This window comes from Scyliorhinus torazame, chromosome 8 (genome assembly GCF_047496885.1).
Source record: "Scyliorhinus torazame isolate Kashiwa2021f chromosome 8, sScyTor2.1, whole genome shotgun sequence".
Lineage (NCBI taxonomy): Eukaryota > Metazoa > Chordata > Chondrichthyes > Carcharhiniformes > Scyliorhinidae > Scyliorhinus > Scyliorhinus torazame.
The window spans coordinates 56,848,680-56,870,825 of NC_092714.1; the positions used below are offsets into that span (position 1 = coordinate 56,848,680).

General features: G+C 46.7%; 1 protein-coding gene across 1 annotated transcript in view; it reads right to left on the bottom strand.

Moving 5' to 3' along the window:
• tmprss7 (transmembrane serine protease 7) overlaps positions 1-22,146 on the bottom strand; it is a 155,507-nt gene that overhangs the window by 118,941 nt on the left and 14,420 nt on the right. The window contains exons 4-8 of the mRNA XM_072515515.1: positions 17,754-17,884; positions 16,357-16,424; positions 12,417-12,607; positions 9,482-9,520; positions 1,750-1,978 (exon numbers count right to left, since the gene is read on the bottom strand). Of these exons, the coding sequence (XP_072371616.1) occupies positions 1,750-1,978; positions 9,482-9,520; positions 12,417-12,607; positions 16,357-16,424; positions 17,754-17,884 (658 nt within the window). The remainder of the gene's footprint in view (positions 1-1,749; positions 1,979-9,481; positions 9,521-12,416; positions 12,608-16,356; positions 16,425-17,753; positions 17,885-22,146) is intronic.

The following is a 22,146-nucleotide window of genomic DNA, read 5'->3' on the forward strand; positions in this document are numbered from 1 at the left end:
TTAATGCATGCTAGTGAATGGATGAGTGAATGGGGGAGGTCACAAAGTGGGCGAGTGGGTGAGATGATGAAGTGGATGAATGGGTGAAGTGGACAGGTCTGTTTGCTGAGAGTAGTCAAATCAAGATAAATGGATCGAGTCATGGGTGGTCAGGTGATTGGAGGGGTGGGTAGTTGGGTCTGGTCAAAGGCATTGTCGCATGGTTGAGGGGGTGAATGCATCGGCCCAGTTCTACTTGGGTGTTGTCAGATCTGGTCAATGGGGTACTCAGGTCTGGTCAATAGGGTACTCAGGTCTGGTCAATGGGGTACTCAGGCCTGGTCAATGGGGTAGTCAGGTCCGGCTAGGGCAGTTGTTGGATCCAGTTGAAGGCGGGAGGAGGCTAGTTATGTCGAGTCTGGACAGAAAGGTAATCAAGTCCAGTTGGAGATTAGTTGGGTAGTCAGGTCGATCTTGATGGAAGTCAAGTAGGGTCGAGGTGTAGTCAGGTGATCATGTTGGTAAATTGGGGACTTACTTGTGTTAGACCAGGCTTTAATCTGTCTAATATTTCCTGGATACCTATGCAACTCAGTACCGCAGATCTGTCCGAAGACCCTGACACTAGCTCAAATTCAGAGGCATTTGCAGAGGGTCCCGGGGAGCAGGGATATTGCCCATTGGAAGTTTAAACTTCCCTGGAAGTTTAGGGTTTCCACAGGGTCCTGACATGCAACTTCAGTTGTAAGTCCAGTCTCAGACAATCCCGAGACCGGATTTGGACCAATGAATGAAAATAAGGAAAAATCTACTAATACATAGAGCCTTCTATTATGGAGACTGGAAATAGCCAGGCTATATAGTCGGAACTCCAATATAAACAGTAATAGATCACATGAGAGGTAAATTAAGTAACATCCCTATTGTAAGAGCTCACTTACACAAAAGACTGCAAGAGTGGCAGCATAAATTGAGCTGGATTCAAATAAAATAGAACCTCAATAAAATTTCCCATTTCTCTCCAACTCCTTCTCTGTTAAAGGCTAGTTCTTCTCCCAGGTCTGCGATCTGTACTATTGGCTTTTGTCATTATTTTACTTCAAAATCTCCACAAACAATGGTCTGATCCATTTTTTATTTATCTTTTGTTTCCCACTTCTTTCTAAGTTTTTGTGAACTGCTAAGTGTATTAAAACTTCCTAAAACTTTAGTGATGGTGATATGAATGCTTGATATATTCAAAAGATGTCACTTTTTCTGCTGCTTTAAGCAGATACGTATTCTTTATTCATTCATGGGCTGTGGGTGTCACTGGTAAGGCCTGCATTTATTGTCAAGCCCTAATTGTCCTTAACTGCAGAACCTGCTAGGCCATGTCTGAACATATTTACGAGTCAACCAACATGTGTCAACCAATTTAAAACAATTAGATTAACAGGGGACAAAGAAATGTCATCCAAATATATTAAGTATTCATCCAACTAATTTGCAACAGTAATTATATTTATATTTGACATAGGAATTTGCAGCTTCCAATTGTGTGCCAAATGCTTTTTTCTTTAAATAACTTGGATGTTTTCCTCAGATGCAATATTATAAGATTATTCAAATGTTTATCCTCATGAAATGCAAGATGAAAAATAATCCTTACTCATTATGCACGACTATTTTGTGTACATTATAATGTAAAATCAACAGAATTGTGGAATGGGCCAGTGAAGAGACTCAATTAACCACAAATACTGGACGCACTACAATTGGAATCCATACCTGTACAAATTCCTACTCCTAATAGGCATAAGAGAGTCATAAATGGCGAGTGAATCTGTGACACAACTGTCAGGTTCAATCTTCAAGGAACTGAAAGAGAGGCGAATGACATGTTCTGGTGGTGAAGTGAGTTTGAAATGGCAGCTTACTCGTCCAGAGGCAGCAAAGAAGTTTAGAGGAACGGCAATACCAGCCTGCTCCGCAGATTTATCCATAACATATTCAGAACCTGTAAAAAGCAAAATGTTATTACAGATGCTTTGACATTGTATGTTCATTTCACAATCATCCCTCACTTGTACTTTTTTATATTATGCATTGGGTGGAATTCTCCCATCTGTGACCAAGCCCAATGGTGAGGATGGGGATGAGGAGTGTTTCCTGCTGCAGAGGTCAATGGGAAACCACGCCATATCTTCCAAACCTGACCTCATTCGATCTCCATCCGGGGTATAGCACCGTATTCTGTGGCGGGCAGGCTTGACTGGACGTGTCCTGCCTGATGTGTTGGGTAAGCTGGGTCTGCGAGGACTGCGTTTACTGTAGCAGAGAGAGAGACAGGCTTCCAACACTTGAGGAAATGCAACTCTATTTTATTAAACTCTTAACTTAATACTAAACATGCTTGATCTGTGAGTTGACACTCTGCTGAGTTGACTGGAGACCTGAGGCTAATCTGACCAGACTATTTCACCACCACATGGTGGATGTTCTAGTTGTTGCTCACAGGCTCTGACTGTCTCAGAGGCTGCATCTCAAGAGAGCGGGAAAACTACTGCCCCCTCTCTGGTGATTGGCTGCTGTGTTCTGTATGTTCATTGGTCATCCTTTGTGTCACTCACTGTCCGTCTGTGCACCATCATATACTTGTGTGTATATTATGACACTGCCATCATATTTGGGTGCCATATTGAAAAGGCGCCCAACATCCTTGACCCACCATTGAAGAAAGAAGATGGATCTCCAAGAACATTTTGAGGCTGGAGGATGGACTCCCTTGATGGCACGGAAGATCCACCTGATAGATGCTTCCCCCCAACCCACCGCTGTGGTGTTTCCCTGATCCAGCGTTCCAGCTGAGGCCCTACCTCACAGATCTAGGTGACCAAGATGCCACCCCACCTACTTAACACCTCAATTGTTGAAAGGTCGGAAGAGGGTTCAGAGATCCATGATATATTCAATGTTACTAAAGACACCTGCCATTTCTGTTCTGGTACATCTCATGCCTTACTAACACTTTGATAATGACTGGATGCCCATTTGGCGCATTAACCATGCTAACTGGAGAAAGCACCTTAGAGACTTTATTTAATCATCCTGCAGAAATCCAGCATCTGTGATCCTTTCTTGGGTGGCGGCATCTTCCATTACTCTCTGTTAATTCTCAAATTGAGCTACTTCATTGCAAATCCAGTCTCACGTTAAAGGACAGCAGCACGGTAGCACAGTGGTTAGCACAGTTCCAGGGTCCCAGGTTCGATTCCCTGCTGGGTCACTGTCTGTGCGGAGTCTGCACGCTCTCCCCGTGTCTGTGTGGGTTTCCTCCAGGTGCTCCAGTTTCCTCCAACAGTCCAAAGATGTGCAGATTAGGTGGAATGGCCCTTCCAAATTGCCCTTAGTGTTCAAATGGTTAGGTGGGGTTACTGGGTTACGGGGATGGGATGGAGGTGTGGGGTTCGGTAGGGTGCTCTTCCAAGGGCCACTGCAGACGCAATGGGCCAAATGGCCTCCTTCTGCACTGTAAATTCTATGATTCTATGATTCACTCCAAATGTCAGTAATTCCACTTTCAAAACATTATTCCAAATACCTATCAGCTCAGAGACCATTTCAATGTTTTTTGCTCGAAGGTGTCTTCTGAGAGGGTCACTGAGTCCAACCTTGGACTCCTCCCACACTGCTTCAAATCCCTCCCGTGCAGGCTCTGTTCCCGTTTGGATAACTTTAAGGTCTCACATGATGGTGCTGCATTTCTACTTTGAGAGATCAGCTTCATCCCTACCACTGTCAGTGTCCCTTTAATCTTCCTGGAGCCTCACAATTGCTGGTAGAACTCCGGTGGTTCTCCAGCCTTCCCCGGTAACCCTGAATCCTATTGTCATTGTGATCAACATACCAGCCCTCTCCTCTTAACCAATCACTGTTGATATCCCGATGCCGTATGTGGACCTCACCTCTACCCATCTTGAGGCTGTGTGCAAACCCCCCCCCCCCCCCCCCCCCCCCCCCCCCCCCCCCCCACAGGCCAGAGCTTAGAATACACCACTTTATGATGTTTCCCCATTCATAGGCTGCAGATGCTTCCCCTGACTATAACCATCCTGTCTGCAGCCCAATACCGAGCTAGACACCCCATCTATTTGGAGTGTGAGATTATGACCATGCCCTGCACACCACGTTGTGCCTGATTCCCATTGAGCACCGGGCTTGCCGCTCCTTAGGGGAAGAAGACAACATGCATGCCATTCACAGCTCTGAAGCATGGCCTATGAAGTCCCACATCTGCCTTAATCTCTCATCCTGACTAAATGGTCCACAGAGCCCCGGGACTGCCTTTAGTCTCTCACCCAGACCTCTTTCCCCTATGCAAGGAACTATAACTGTCTTTCATTCATCTCTCTGGGTCCTTCAAAACTGGTCACAAGAGCATTTCCCCTCCATGAGTTCATGTGCAAACCATCCCTTTTGTGCACGACTTTCCCTCCAAAACCACCCATGAGTCCATGTACAACCCTTCTCCCTGAGCCACACTAACCTCAACTTTTCCTATTTCAGAGTCAGCATGCATCCCCTCACATTCATGCAATCCAAATCCCAACCACCCCTTATCTGTTTCTGCATTCCAGTGTTTCATGTCGAGCTCCAGCTTCCCCACCCCCACTCTTTCGTTTGTGTTACATTGTGCCTTCCCTCAAACACCAGCATACCTCCTTCACCCTCATGTTTTAGTCTTCTCTTTACCCGCCTCCAATCCCAGGGTACCCGCTTCACCCTCATGTCTCTATCATCCATTCCCCTCCAGCCCAAATGCCATGCTGGTCTCTGTTTTAGAGTGCAGACCTGTCCTGTAGTAGCCTGGTAGCCACCAAGTGCAGCCCACTCAAGACTTGAGGCACTCACCAATAGCGGCCCAAGCATAAACTGCCCACCAATGTGGACTAACACTGGCATCGCTGAGGACCCGCAGCAGCGCTGGTGAAGGTAGGCTCTGAACATTGCACTCACCTCAAAGTCGCAAGCAAAGTGAGGGTGGACCTCTGCATACCACCTATATCTGATTCTGAATGCGACCAGTCTAATTTCCCGCGGGTGTGGCACGTGATTAAGAGGTCATTTTGGTGGATTATGTTTTTAGGGGCTGGTTTAGCACAGGGCTAAATAGCTGGCTTTTAAAGCAGACCAAGGCAGGCCAGCAGCGCGGATCAATTCCCGTACCAGCCTCCCCGAACAGGTGCCGGAATGTGGCGACTAGGGGCTTTTCACAGTAACTTCATTTGAAGCCTACTTGTGACAATAAGCGATTTTCATTTTCATTTTTCATGAGTATTCGTGATACGCTAATACATACCTAGACCATAGAACATAGAACGATACAGCGCAGTACAGGCCCTTCGGCCCATGATGTTGCACCGAAACAAAAGCCATCTAACCTACACTATGCCATTATCATCCATATGTTTATCCAATAAACTTTTAAATGCCCTCAATGTTGGCGAGTTCACTACTGTAGCAGGTAGGGCATTCCACGGTCACACTACTCCTTGCGTAAAGAACCTACCTCTGACCTCTGTCCTATATCTATTACCCCTCAGTTTAAAGCTATGTCCCCTCGTGCCAGCCATTTCCATCCGCGGGAGAAGGCTCTCACTGTCCACCCTATCCAACCCCCTGATCATTTTGTATGCCTCTATTAAGTCTCCTCTCAACCTTCTTCTCTCCAACAAAAACAACCTCAAGTCCATCAGCCTTTCCTCATAAGATTTTCCCTCCATACCAGGCAACATCCTGGTAAATCTCCTCTGCACCCGCTCCAAAGCCTCCACGTCCTTCCTATAATGCGGTGACCAGAACTGTACGCAATACTCCAAATGCGGCCGTACCAGCGTTCTGTACAGCTGCAACATGACCTCCTGACTCCGGAACTCAATCCCTCTACCAATAAAGGCCAACACTCCATAGGCCTTCTTCACAACCCTATCAACCTGGGTGGCAACTTTCAGGGATCTATGTACATGGACACCTAGATCCTTCTGCTCATCCACACTTCCAAGAACTTTACCATTAGCCAAATATTCCGCATTCCTGTTATTCCTTCCAAAGTGAATCACCTCACACTTCTCTACATTAAACTCCATTTGCCACCTCTCAGCCCAGCTCTGCAGCTTATCTATATCCCTCTGTAACCTGCTACATCCTTCCACACTATCGACAACACCACCGACTTTAGTATCGTCTGCAAATTTACTCACCCACCCTTCTGCGCCTTCCTCTAGGTCATTGATAAAAATGACAAACAGCAACGGCCCCATAACAGATCCTTGTGGTACTCCACTTGTAACTGAACTCCATTCTGAATATTTCCCATCAACCACCACCCTCTGTCTTCTTTCAGCTAGCCAATTTCTGATCCACATCTCTAAATCACCCTCAATCCCCAGCCTCCGTATTTTCTGCAATAGTCTACCGTGGGGAACCTTATCAAACGCTTTGCTGAAATCCATATACACCACATCAACTGCTCTACCCTCGTCTACCTGTTCAGTCACCTTCTCAAAAAACTCGATAAGGTTTGTGAGGCATGACCTACCCTTCACAAAGCCATGCTGACTATCCCTGATCATATTATTCCTATCTAGATGATTATAAATCTTGTCTCTTATAATCCCCTCCAAGACTTTACCCACTACAGACGTGAGGCTCACCGGTCTATAGTTGCCGGGGTTGTCTCTGCTCCCCTTTTTGAACAAAGGGACCACATTTGCTATCCTCCAGTCCTCTGGCACTATTCCTGTAGCCAATGATGACATAAAAATCAAAGCCAAAGGTCCAGCAATCTCTTCCCTGGCCTCCCAGAGAATCCTACGATAAATCCCATCAGGACCCGGGGACTTATCTATTTTCAGCCTGTTCAGAATTGCCAACACCTCTTCCCTACGTACCTCAATGCCATCTATTCTATTAGCCTGGGTCTCAGCATTCTCCTCCACAACATTATCTTTTTCCTGAGTGAATACTGACGAAAAATATTCATTTAGTATCTCGCCTATCTCTTCAGGCTCCACACACAACTTCCCATCCCTGTCCTTGACTGGTCCTACTCTTTCCCTAGTCATTCGCTTATTCCCGACATACCTATAGAAAGCTTTTGGGTTTTCCTTGATCCTACCTGCCAAATACTTCTCATGTCCCCTCCTTGCTCGTCTTAGCTCTCTCTTTAGATCCTTCCTCGATACCTTGTAACTATCCATCGCCCCAACTGAAACTTCACACCTCATCTTCACATAGGCCTCCTTCTTCCTCTTAACAAGAGATTCCAATTCTTTGGTAAACCACGGTTCCCTCGCTCGACGCCTTCCTCCCTGCCTGACCGGTACATACTTATCAAGAACACGCAGTAGCTGATCCTTGAACAAGCTCCACTTATCCAGTGTGCCCAACACTTGCAGCCTACTTCTCCACCTTATCCCCCCCAAGTCACGTCTAATGGCATCATAATTGCCCTTCCCCCAGTTATAACTCTTGCCCTGCGGTGTATACTTATCCCTTTCCATCATTAACGTAAACGTCACCGAATTGTGGTCACTGTCCCCAAAGTGCTCTCCTACCTCCAAATCCAACACCTGGCCTGGTTCATTACCCAAAACCAAATCCAACGTGGCCTCGCCTCTTGTTGGCCTGTCAACATATTGTATCAGGAAACCCTCCTGCACACACTGTACAAAAAACGACCCATCTAATGTACTCGAACTATATCTTTTCCAGTCAATATTTGGAAAGTTAAAGTCTCCCATAATAACTACCCTGTTACTTTCGCTCTTATCCAGGATCATCCTCGCCATCCTTTCCTCTACATCCCTAGAACTATTTGGAGGCCTATAGAAGACTCCCAACAGTGTGACCTCTCCTTTCATGCTGAGGTTTCATGTTGAGCACACAACAGTGTGACCTCTCCATACAGATGAGGTTCTTGACATGGGTCATCGTGAAATCCAACACGCACACAGCCCACCATGAAAGTCATGAGGGAAAAATTCTGACTTTTGACCTCTCTCCGAACTTTCCACTCTCGTCCACCACAAAACCCACTGCTGATGGTACCGGAAAATTCTGCCCATTGTGTTTCCTAAAAGGGGGCGTCATTCTCCGGGTCGGAGAATGGCCGTTGGCCGCCGTGAATCCCATCCCCGCCCCCGCCGAAGTCTCCGGTACCGGAGATTGGGCGGGGGCGGGAATCGGGCCGCGCCGGTTGGCGGGACCCCCCGCTCAATTCTCCGGCCCGGATGGGCCGAAGTCCCGCCCAGAAATTGCCTGTCCCGCCGGCGTAAATCAAAGCTGGTATTTACCGGTGAGACCAGGCGGCGTGGGCGGGCTCTGGGGTCCTGGGGGGGGCGCGGGGCGATCTGACCCCAGGGGGTGCCCCCACGGTGGCCTGGCCCACGATCGGGGCCCACCGATCCGCGGGCGGGCCTGTGCCATGGGGGCACTCTTTCCCTTCCGCCTCCGCCACGGCCTCCACCATGGCGGAGGCGGAAGAGACTCTCCCCACTGCGCATGCGCGGGAAACTGTCGGCGGCCACTGACGCTCCCGTGCATGCGCCGCATTTCCGCGCCAGCTGGCGGGCAACAAACGCCATTTCCGCCAGCTGGCGGGGCAACAAACGCCATTTCCGCCAGCTGGCGGGGCAGAAATCCCTCCGGCGCCGGCCTAGCCCCTCAATGTTGGGGCTCGGCACCCAAAGATGCGGAGCATTCCACACCTTTGGGTGGCGCGATGCCCGTCTGATTGGCGCCGATTTGGGCGCCAGTCGGCGGACATCGCGCCGTTGGGGGAGAATTTCGCCCAGGGTTCTTGAATCGGAGGAGAGGCAAAAATGCAGAGAGTTACCAATCATGCAAGTTTGCACGGAAGCTATCCTATGCGTATGCCCCAGGAACCAAGCACCCACATCAGAGTTCTATTGTCTCGGGTAGGCATTGCCCATTGCAATATTCGAAGGAGACTAAATACTCGAAGGAGACTAGGGGAATTTTCCCAGTGTTCATAGAATCATAAAATCCCTACAGTGCAGAAGGAGGCCATTCGGCCCATCAAATCTGCACTCACCCTATGAAAGAACACTCTACCTAGACCAATCCCCTGTTCTATCCCCATAACCCCACCAAACCTACACATCCCTGGACTCTAAGGGGCAATTTAGCATGGTCAATCCACCTACCCTGCCCATCTTTGAACTGTGGGCGGAAATCGGAGCATCCAGAGGAAACCCCCGCAGACACGTGGAGAACATACAAATTCCACAGTCAGCCAAGGCTAGAATTAAACTTGCGTCGCAGGTGCTGTGAGGCAGCAGTGCTAACCAATATGCCACCCCAATCTGGCAAAATCCATCCCTCAAGGCCTTGAGGATATGAAAAGTTTTTGACAAATGTTCTTCCTTTCTTCAAATTACCTTTATATGTATTTAGATTAGAACACTTGCATAAAATCATATCAAATTAAAACTCTCACCTGTTCCTGCTGTTGCAATGTAATCAGAACGGAGGCCAGCTATCAATTACAAAAGAAAAATATAAAAATCAGTTTATATTTCAGGGTATGTAGTTTAGTTTAATGTATTAAGATAGTAGATTAAGTTATACCGTTATGAGTTTAAACCTTTCAACTATAAATGCATACATCCTGCACAGGTGCAGATACACACACACACAAATACCTTTCAAGATCTATCATTGGTAAACAATTAGCAAATTGTATTTTTTAGTGGGTCCAATAAGAACATTGATCCTGAAATTATGCCATTAGACTGTAGCATTATGAATACATAATGTGTTAATGTGAAGTTCTTTTTAGAGGGAATGTGTTTTATTTAAACAGCTTAACAGCTTCGCTAAAACGATAAAGAGAATTTCAGAAAATAACACGTCAAATATTTGTACACTAGTAACCTATGGCATCATTGCAAGATTTAAGAATTAAGCATTCTTCATATATACCTCATGCACTTATTTTTTTTATGATACAAGGAATATATATTTCTAAAAAGAATGTTATTCACTATTTTCAGGAATTGGCTCAATTTCAATCATTAACTAATAAACCTTGACAATTGATTCACAAGCAAAGTCACTTCTGGACAGCATTCGATATTTGTGTTACGTTGTGCCTTCCCTCAAACACCAGCATACCTGGTCATATTTTAAACTTTGGGGATATGCGAGTTAAACAATTATGGCAGGGACAGAGTGGCTGTGTGAATGAAACAAATGCATTTGAGATGTTAATGAGCCTAACAACACTGCAAATAAATGGTCACCTAAGGCAATGTTGCAGCAGTGGACACAGAAAGGCTGTTACGGATTCAAAGGAAGAGATGCAAGGTGTGAAGGAAAAGTGTCATGATGAATTGAAAACACTGGACAATGTCAGCAGGTCTGACAGCATCTGTGAGAGAAAAGGGAGCCAATGCTTCGAGTCTGGGTGACTCTTTGTCAAAGTGTTGACAGATGCTGTCAGACCTGTTGAGATTGTCCAATACTTTCTGTTTTTGTGTCAGACTCCAGCATCCACAGCAATTTGCTTCTATCTTGAGTGAATTGACTTTGCTTTTAAACTCTAAAAACTAAAATAGAGAGATGAAGGTCTTGGGGAGGGTAGTTCTAAAGAAATTAGGCCTGATAAGGGAGTGATCAAATAGAAAATTGTATTTAAGTGGATATTTAAATCTATGCAAGAGTGGTGCTTTTTTAATCTCAGCCAATAGCAGGAATAGTTGTTGACCTTCCAGCATGCAGTGTGTGTGGAGAAAGCCTGATATGTAAATGAAATGAAATGAATGAAATGAAAATCGCTTATTGTCACAAGTAGGCTTCAATGAAGTTACTGTGAAAAGCCCCTAGTCGCCACATTCCGGCGCCTGTTCGGGGAGGCTGTGATGGGAATTGAACCGTGCTGCTGGCCTGCCTTGGTCTACTTTCAAAGCCAGCGATTTAGCCCTGTGCTAAATTAAGCTGAGTGCGGCTTTGGGCAGAGTGTGGAAGTTTGGTGAGAAGAGGGAAATTTTAAATATCTTTCTAAATACCTAATATTATTTGTGTTTATGGTGACACCGTAGTTAGCACTGCAGCCTCACAGCGCCAGGGACCCAAGTTCGGGTCTGGCCTTGGGTCAGTGTGGGGTTTGTACGTTCTCCCCATGTCTGCATGGGTTTCCTCCAGGTGCTCTGGTTTCCTCCCACATTACAAAAGTGTGCAGGTTAGGTGGATTGGCCATGCCAAATTGCTCCTTAGTGTCCAGGGATGTACAGGTTAGGTGACAGGGATAGGACGGGGAGTGGACCTGGGTAGAGTGCTCTTTTTGAGAGTTGGTACAGACTCGATGGGCCGAATGGCCTCCTTTTGTACTGCATGGATTCTATGAACATTTAACTGCAAGTATTGTTTAACTTGTATGTTTCATCCAGGGGCCTACATAGGGGGATAGACGCTATTTAATGGCAGCAGCTGTAAGAGTTAATTAATTATGGAAACTAGCTTGAACTAATCTCTGCTCCATCTGGGCTCAGCTAGTCCCTTTATTCGGAACATATAAATGCAAACATTCACTGTGAGACCAGCACTCTGTGCAGACGTTTGGTGAGAGGAGGGTTTGGCGAGAGGAGGGAGTTTGGCAAGAGACGGAGTTTGGCGTGAGTAGGCCATTAGAGTCCCCTGGTCGTGGACAGGGTAGGGTAGTACCCTGGCACCTGGGCACCTTGGCACTGCCAGTCTGGCACTCTGGAACTGCTAGGCTGGCATTCTGACAGTGCCACCTGGAGTGAGGGGGGAGCTCGAGGGGTCAAGAAAAGGTTGGGGGCAGGGATTGTAGAAATCAGGGCTGCCATTCAAAATGGCCCCAATCTGCAAGGAGCCTATCTTGCTGGTCAGCTCAAAGAGCTGGGACTTTATTCTCCGCCGTTGGGATGTTCCGTTTCGCAGGAAGCCCGGATGTTTTCCGACGGTGTGGGGCTGCCCTACAATGGGAAACCCCATTGACCAGCCGGCGAAACGGAGAATCCCGCCAGGATGCTGAATCAGAAATCTGGCACGGCGGGACGGAGAATCCAGCCCCCTAAATGCGGCCTCGACTGGGAGAATCTCCCCGAGACCCCAAAAAAGTCAAAGTGCCGGTGAATAGCGGGATGAATCTTGGTGCTGCAAGTGCCAAGAAACCTTTCGCCAAATGGGCCCGAAAGCGGACTTAGATTTATTTCCGCTGATTCGCATCCTTTGTCTATCTTTGTTCTTTGTACCAAAATGGATCACTTTGCCCTTCTCTGTGCTAAATCCGCCTTTGATCTTTACAGCCAATCTCAGGCACAGTCGGATTCTAATTCGCAATAAAATAATACATTGCACCAAATACAATTTTCAATAACTGCAAGAAATAAAACATCAAAACAAATAACCATTAACAACAATGGAGTCCATGTCCACAGGAAGTCCAAGAAGGTACCCAACCGATGTGCGGTTTACCAAACTTGTTTGAATGGAGTCCTTTAGTACAGCGCTGACACAGTCTTCACACACAAATACAGTCTTGAAACTTGGAACCATAAAGACAATCCAGAAGTGAACAAGAATGCCACCATTGTTGTTACTGTACAAGAAACACAAGAAATAACTTTTTCAGACATCATCACAAAAATATTTGTTTCTGTACATTGTGTTATGATTTGAATTGCATAGAATTGATTCGTAATCTAGTCATCCCTCTAGTTTCCAATTTCAGCCATTTTACAATCATTTAATGGTTTTCATGATAAGTTATTGACCTCATGGTTTTGGTTCTGTTTAAATCTGATTTTGAAAGCGAAAGGGCAGAAACCTGAAGGAGGTTGGGTCTCTTTGTTGATAGAGTGTATGTATGTTCATGGACCGACAAGTTAAAAGGCAATTTATCACACTGAAATGTATCTAAGCAAATTACTTTTGAAATACCATGCCTGTTATTATGTGGGCACAAAATAGTAACAATATAACATTAACCCTAGATAATAAGCCGAGAGAAAGCCGTAAATGTGGCAAAGAGTAGTGGGAAGTCAGAAGATTGGGAAGGCTACAAGAACAAACAGAGGATAACAAAGAGAGAAATAAGGAAAGAGAGGATCAAATATGAAGGTAGGCTAGCCAGTAACATTAGGAATGATAGTAAAAGTTTCTTTAAATACATTAAAAACAAACGGGAGGCAAAAGTAGACATTGGGCCGCTCCAAAATGACGCTGGTAATCTAGTGATGGGAGTCAAGGAAATAGCTGAGGAACTAAATAAGTACTTTGAGTCAGTCTTCACAGTAGAAGACATGAGTAATATCCCAACAATTCAGGAGAGTCAGGGGGCAGAGTTGAATATGGTAGCCATCACAAAGGAGAAAGTGCTAGAGAAACTAAGAGGTCTAAAAATTGATAAATCTCCGGGCCCAGATGGGCTACATCCTAGAGTTCTAAAGGAGATGGCTGAAGAAATAGTGGAGGCGTTAGTTATGATTTTTCAAAAGTCACTGGTGTCAGGGAAAGTCCCAGAGGATTGGAAAATCGCTGTTGTAAGCCCCTTACAAGGAAAAGATGGAAAATGTTAGGCCAATTAGCCTAACCTCGGTTGTTGGCAAGATTCTAGAATCCATTGTTAAGGATGAGATTTCTAAATTCTTGGAAGTGCAGGGTCAGATTAGGACAAGTCAGCATGGATTTAGTAAGGGGAGGTTGTGCCTGACAAACCTGTTAAGAGTTCTTTGAAGAGATAACAAATAGGTTAGACCAAGGAGAGCCAATGGATGTTATCTATCTTGACTTCCAAAAGGCCTTTGATAAGGTGCCTCACGGGAGACTGCTGAGTAAAATAAGGGCCCATGGTATTCAAGGCAAGGTACTAACATGAATTGATGATTGGCTGTCAGGCAGAAGGCAGAGAGTTGGGATAAAAGGTTCTTTTTCGGAATGGCAACCGGTGACGAGTGGTGTCCCGCAGGGTTCAGTGTTGGGGCCACAGCTGTTCTCTTTATATATTAACGATCTAGATGACGGGACTGGGGACATTCTGGCTAAGTTTGCCGATGATACAAAGATAGGTGGAGGGGCAGGTAGTATGGAGGAGGTGGGGAGGCTGCAGGAAGATTTAGACAGTTTAGGAGAGTGGTCCAAGAAATGGCTGATGAAATTCAACGCGGGCAAGTGCGAGGTCTTGCACTTTGGAAAAAAGAATAGAGGAATGGACTATTTTCTAAATGGTGACAAAATTCATAATGCTGAAGTGCAAAGGGACTTGGGAGTCCCAGTCCAGGATTCTCTAAAGGTAAACTTGCAGGTTGAGTCCATAATTAAGAAAGCAAATGCAATATTGTCATTTATCTCAAGGGGCTTGGAATATAAAAGCAGGGATGTACTTCTGAAGCTTTATAAAGCATTAGCTAGGCCCCATTTAGAATACTGTGAGCAATTTTGGGCCCCACACCTCAGGAAGGACATACTGGCACTGGAGCGGGTCCAGCGGAGATTCACACGGATGATCCCAAGAATGGTAGGCCTAACATACGATGAACGTCTGAGGATCCTGGGATTATATTCATTGGAGTTTAGGAGGTTGAGGGGAGATCTAATAAAAACTTACAAGATAATGAATGGCTTAGATAGGGTGGACGTAGGGAAGTTGTGTCCATTAGCAGGGGAGACTAGGACCCGGGGGCACAGCCTTAGAATAAAAGGGAGTCACTTTAGAACAGAGATGAGGAGAAATTTCTTCAGCCAGAGAGTGGTGGGTCTGTGGAATTCATTGCCACAGAGGGCAGTGGAGGCCGGAACGTTGAGTGTCTTTAAGACAGAAGTTGATAAATTCTTGATTTCTTGAGGAATTAAGGGCTATGGAGAGAGAGCGGGTAAATGGAGTTGAAATCAGCCATGATTGAATGGTGGAGTGGACTGATGGGCCGAATGGCCTTACGTCCGCTCCTATGTCTTATGGTCTTAATATCAGCTCATTGCCCACATTCTTTACCTAAATTGGTATAAACCAAGACTCCTAACATTATTCTTAGCAATCACTAACAATCAAAAAGGTCCGAAAAGCTTGTTCCAGTGTGGCAAGCCTGGTGCCTTCCCAAGGCTCAGTAGAAACTCTTGTCATTGTCCAACAGGTGACTATAAGCAGTCCTTGATCTTTTCAATAACAGGAGCATGTTTTCAGTAAATTACAGCACAGACAGAAATTTACTGTCAATGCTAAGACTAATCAGACTCAAAAGGATGAAAAATACTGTAGATTGAGTTGGTCATGTGAGAACGTGATAATGCGGCTACATGAGATCAAGTGGCGGGCAGGCAGAGCACAACTGTTGTATATAGCTGTCGAGCTTAGGAATAAACTACCTTTGCTGGAAGTCTTTCATGTCAGTGATTTAAGGAACCCACAACATTCTACAAGTACAATAATTGATTTTTATTAAGTTATTCTACTTTGTCTTCACCTTTCCAGTCTTCACCTCCCCAATTTCAAGAAAGTGTTTGCCATTGACCAAGGTGTTGTTCATTGTTATTAGAAGAAACTGGCCTGACTTTTCCAGACGGTAAGCGCTTGGCGCTCCATCATCCTGAGAGTCGACAGGGAACACAACCCCACCACACTTACTCACCCTCTGCCATTTCACACTGAATTGAGCGCTGATTGGCAGCAGGCAGGACTTCAGTCATCACTTGGACAGAAGTCCCAACTTGGAGAACTGTCAGCCAATCAGATTGGCCGACATCTTTACAGCACCTCCAGGTACTGTGCTGCAGACGCCAGAAGAGGTACTACAGCACTACACTTGAGCCTACTCCCTGGACTGCACTCCAGATAAGTAGCTGGGGGATGCCCTGGGACGGCAGTAAGGGGGTATACCTGGGAGTTGGGATCGCCAGAGTTCCCAGGTCCCTGAGGGGTGGGCCCCCCAGTCTGAAGGGGTCTTTCTGTTGATATGCCCATCTCCCACCCCTTCCTGCCCAAGACTGCTCTTAACTTATTCTGTTTCCCATCCTCTGCCATTGGATACCCACCAGCCTAAAAAATTAGGCTGGAAGGAAAAGACCCACAAGCAGCCATTAAGTTGCCACTCAAGAGCCTTAATAGGGGCATGGTTGGGCTTCCTACTCAAGGCCCTGCCCACCCCACCATAAAATTGTGTCTTTGTAGGGCCAGACAGGATGTCGGAGAGAATCCTGAACATACTATTCAACACTGCCCCCCACCACCTCAGAACCCACCTGGGGCAGGGGACGTAAAATCCTGGTCACTATTTAAGTAACTCCGCACAAATGCTGCATTCCAAGAAGTCAGCTTTCAATCTTTATGGTGAATGCACTCGTAAAACACAATACCTCAAGTCAGAAATAGTTGATTGCTTATATAACTTGGAGAAAAGTGATTTCTGATAAACGTTGTTCATCTGAAGGAAGAGAAAAGCACAAAACTCAGAGTGCAACAAATAAAAAATAAATAATCAGTTAATAGAACAAAGCTTTATGTGACGTATTTGACATAAGATGTGTGGTAGCAAAGGTAAAGACTTCATACGACACCAGGTGGGCAGGATAACAACCAGGTTTATTTACCCTACTCACAATATTACAATTACACTGCTCCTCACCCTGCAGGGTCACCCTCCCTGACCTGTCCTCAGGCCCAGGTTTATAGCCTGTGAGGTTCCTCCCAATTAAGGGCTCCACCCACCCACCCACCCCCCCCTACCCCCAATCACCTGGGGAGTTTGTACTCTAAGGTGTAGGAGGGGAACCTTTAACAATATAGGGTTTGGCCCCTGAGGGGGTGGTAACAAAATGTCTGTAAGCATCAAAGCTGTGACGACGCATATCATTTTCTGACAAAATAGCTCCAACCCAAATACCAAGTCTACAATTTGAGTTAAAGCATTTTTAGGCCAATGGAAACTCTCAGATCAGTAATATTTTTCCTGTAGATTACAAAATTTGTTTCCTGCCTTTTTTGCTGTGTACCTATGAGTGAAAGTGTACATCACAATCCTATGGTTTCTACTGAAGCATAAAGTGGTTTCATAGTTGAACTTGTGTCCCATCCACTGAAAGCTCATTGTTTGCTTACATATTAATTCTATCATTTTTCCCTCGCATAGTAACTTGAGCCCCCCACCCATGTGCAGTCATAACATCACAACATAAGAACAAGGTACAAGAGAAAAGGTATTCAGCCCATCCAGTTTGGTTAGCCATCCAAGCTTTTTTCAGCCATATTTTTACATCTAATTTCACTAATTTCCCTCCACCTACACATTCAACAATTTAATTCTGTGGAAATTTAAAAAGTATTTCAAAAATTGTTGCACAAGGTTGTAACTTCCTCAAAAACAAAGGGCATTGCATAATTTCCACAGTGAATGGTTGAACTGTCAGCACAATTATTTTGGAACAGGGTTTATAACGTTCAATAGTTTAGTCAACTATTGAATGATAGCTCCTGAATCCATCAAAATGAAAGCCACAATGAATCAGCAGTATTTGATCCAACATTGTCATCCTGGATAAAATGGTGCAGATCAGAGAAGTATCACACAACAAATAACCATAAAAACTATTGACAAATGTCAAAAGTGCTCCAGTTTCACAATATTTATGTCATATGTGGAAATATTCCAAGTTAACACAACTGTGACATAAGATTATGTAGTTGAGTTATCATGCAGTACTTTCCACATTTTATTATATATTGTACGTCTTGTAATGGTATTGAGGTTTCTTACCACTTGCTGAATTTTAGCTGCCATGGAGAGAAATTCAGGGGAGTCCTTTCTTCGATACTCAGGAACAAATTCAACATTAGCTATACGGAACAATCCAGCGAAATACAGAGCAGTACTGCTTTGTGTCCGCACTGCATAATGAAAAGGAAAAGCTTTTAATAAACGTTTTGCTGAGAAAAATGAAAGGATATGTGCAGTCCTTTGACAGAAGCAACCAGCACAATTTGTAACTTATTTCTACCTTTCGGAATGGATTAATAAAACTTTGAAGAAAGAAACATAGAGGGAGACTTTGAGGACACCAGGCTGACAAAAACTGGACAGAATTTACAAACCAATTCCCGGATCACTGTTGGGGTTCGTTGAGGTCCTCGGAATAAGTGGGCCTGGTGGCTGCCTGAAAAAGCACACAGCTGGTTTAGGCATTTAAATCAGGATCCTATTTCGTCAATAAATCCTATTGCAATTTTAAGGTTCAGTATCACCTGGTTGTCCAGCTGAAGAGAAGCCCAATGGTAAGTATTTATTTATTTTTGTGGGCAAGAAGTAGAGAAGCTCCTCTGGAATCTACAAAAATAATCAGAGCAGCTGACACAGTAGGTCCCCTTCCACAAGAACAAGACCCCTCATAGAGACCATTTTCCCAGGCTGCAAGGCATAGCTGCATAGGAACAGGGGTGGGCCATTCTGCTCATTGAACCTGTTTGTCCATTCGTTAAGATCCATTTACCCACTTTTGTTCCATATCCCTCACCTAACAATAATGATTTATTTCAGTTTTTACATTTTCAATTGATCCGAGACAGAATTCTCCAGCCTGGCTGCAGTGAATTTTCCCATGACGGCGATGGCTGACCATCGCATGTCGGTGTAATCTTTCATTCCCGCCGAAGTCAATGATGATTTAGATTCCCCTGCCCTGATAGCGGGGGTGTCTTCAACAGGACTAGAAGATCCCACCAGAGGGAACCTCTGATATAGTTTTGGCGAATCTGCACTGCAACCTTCCAAAGACAATATGGGCAGGATTCTCCGAACCCCCGCCGGGTCGGAGAATCCCGGGGGGCACCGCGAATCCCGCCCAGCCGCCCTGACGCCGGCCGGCGGCCATACTCTCCGGCGCCGATTTTCGGGCGGGAGCGGGAGTCGCGCCACGCTGGTCGGGGGCCGTTGGCAGCGGCCCCCCCCTGGCAATTCTCCGGGCCCCGATGGGCCAAGCGGCCGTCCGCTTTTGGCCAGTCCCGCCGACGTGGGTTACTTATAGTCCCACACGGCAGGACCTGGCAGGTAAGTCGGCGGGGGCGGTCCTCGGGGGGGGAGGATCCGACCCCGGGGGGGGGGCCCCACGGTGGCCTGGCCTGCGATCGGGGCCCACCGAACTGCGGGCGGGCCTGTTCCGTGGGGGCACTTCTTCCTTCCGTGCCGGCCCCTGTAGGGCTCCGCCATGGCCGGCGCGGAGAAGAAAACCCCCCACGCATGCGCCAAAATACGCGGCTGGTCTGCGTATGCGGGGAACCCCCTCTTGGGGCGGGAAAAAAAAAGACCCTCCATACAAGAAACATCATGTCTTGTGACATTTCGACAATTTTCTCAGCGGCACAGTGGTTAGAACTACTGCCTCACAGTGCCAGGGACCCGGTTTCAATTCTGGCCTTGGGTGACTGCCTGTGTGGAGTTAGCACTTTCTCCCAGTGTCTGGTAAGTTTCCTCCGGGTGCTCCAGTTTTCTCCCACAGTCCAAAGATGTGCGAGTTAGGTGGATTGGCCATGATAAAATTGCCCCTTAGTGCACGTTGTGTGGGTGGGAGAGTGGACCTAGGTAAAGTGTTCTTTTGGAGGATTGGTGAAAACTCAATGGGCCGAGTACTCCTCCTGCACTTTAGAGATTCTATGATTCTAATACATTTGGAAAGGGATTCTATTTCCAAATGCTAGGTTTTAAATCAAAGTAATTTTACTTGGATACACAGGATTAGAAAATGTAATAGGAAATTGGGTATTAAAGACAGATGTGGTCCAATAACTGCTCATTTCAATTTCTGCTCATTTTGACATGAGTGCCCATGATGATCAGGAAATACGGGCTGGATTCTCCGATTTTGAGGCTATGTCCAGAGGAAGTGTCTAGTTTTACGATGAAAAAATCAGTGAGGCCCCAGCACCGATCCCCCGACCGGTGAGGGGCCAGCAGCCACACCACGTAAAAGGCACGGCCTTCCCGATATAAACGGCTGGAGAATTGCCGGGTCCGTGGCCTCGCATGCGCACCTGCAGCGGTCGCGCTGGACGACATGGAGCCGGCCGCGCGTGGACCCGACCTGCCAGATAGTGACCCCCCTGGACACCCCCTCACCAGTCCCGGGCCACCCCCAACAGTCCCCTTAGTTCTCGCCAAAGCTCCACCGGCCGGCAGCGCGGCTCCCCTCCCCCAATTGTGGCGGTGCTGGGCACAGTCTGCAGTCGCCACGCCGGTTCACGAAAGCTGAGAGCACACATGTCCCGCACCATCGGGAACTCGGCCCATCGGGGCAGAGCAGCGGTGGAGGGCCTCCAGGTAATGTCCTGAGGCCCTTCCAATGGCGATTGCCGAACTCTTCGGTGACGCCATTTTGGATGGGGCGGAGCATCCGAAAACAGGCGCTGCCCCCGATTCAGTCATATGCAAGAATTCTCGGCCCGATCGACGATTACGATATCGGCGTCGGGCAACGGAAAATACCGCCCAGGGACTTTATCTTATCTCACAGTCTCTCATCAAATATTCACATCATTGAGCATTAAAATATCCAATTCGGTTAAGTGACAGTAAGATTGTCTTAAAGGGAGGGGACCCGGTGGTACATTTGAACGGTGCTCACAACCACCAGGACAGCCGGTAGGAGATGAGAATAAAGCCTCAAATTCCTGTGGAGTCTGGAAATTGTGTAACAAAGGCATGCATAACTTCAGCCAAGTTTTAAAAGAGAAATCCAAGATGGTTTTTGCAGCAATGTTCTGAGAACACACACAAACAGATTCAAAAACAGCTTCTTCCCCGCTGTTGCCAGACTCCTAAACGACCCTCTTATGGACTGAGCTGATTAATACTACACTCCTGTAATGCGTCACCTGATGCTGGTATCTATGGCCAGGATTCTCCGACCCCGCGCCGGGTCGGAAAATCCCCGGGGCGGAGGGGGGGTCTAATCGTGCTACGCTGCCCCGACGCCAGCTCGCCGATTCTCCGGCACCAATTCTCAGGCGCCCGCGGGATCGCCGACGTGCCGGTCGGGGGCCGTTGAAAGCGCCCTCCCCTGGCGATTTTCCGGGCCTCGACAGGCTGAGTGCCCGCCGAGTTTGGCCGAGTCCCGTCGGTGTGGGTTACTCTGGCCCCACTCAGTGGGACCTGGAAGTTCTGTTTGCTGGAGCTGTCCTGGAGGGGGGCAGGGGGATCCGACCCCGGGGGGGGGCCTTCACGGTGGCCTAGCCCGCAATTGGGGCCTACCGATCAGCGGGCGGGCTGGTTCTGTGGGGGTCTATGTTCCTCCACGCCAGGCCCCTGTAGGGTTCCGCCATTGTGCCTGGGGGCCGGCGCGGAGATGGGAACCCACACACATGCACGGACTCGCGCCGGCCGTATCGCTCATAAGTCGGACTCGCGCGGGCTGTAGTGCGCCTGCTGGAGCAGCGGAGACCACTCTGGCGCCGACCTGGCCCCCTAAGAAGGGGTGAATACCTGATAATCGGGGATCATTGGCACCGGAGTGGTTTGTGCCGCTTTTCACGCGGCGTCAGATCTTGGCCGCGGGATTGGAGAATCCTGGCCTATGTATTTATATTGTGTACCTTGTGTTGCCCTATTATGTATTTGCTTTTTATTTTATTTTCATGTACTAAATGATCTGTTTGAGCAGCTAGCAGAAAAATATTTTTCACTGTACCTCGGTACATGTGACAATAAACAAATCCAATCCAAAATAATGGAGGACAGTTAGAAGTCACCTTGTTGCAATCAAGTTAGGCAATTCACTGATGTAGGGTAGGATATTTTATTGTTTTGTATTGTTACGTGAAGTTATGTTGACTGAAAGAGTGAAGTAATTGGTCGGGTTAACAGCTGTTTGAATGTTCACCTTATTGTGGAATAAAGTAGTAGTTTATTGGTATCAAGCTTTATCTCACTGAATATTTTCTTGGTCTGCTGCCAGAAAGGTTGGAGAGACCCATGAGGCAACAAATGGAAGACACATTAGTCTGATTCACAAGAGGGTACCACTGTTACACTCTCCACCTCTCCAATTCCCCAAATACCATGAAAGAGGACAAAGTGAGTTGTTACGATCCTTGGCTAGACCCAGAGTTATGGGTGAGATCCAGTTAGGGATCAATAATATTTTGTTTTAGGTAGAACAAGT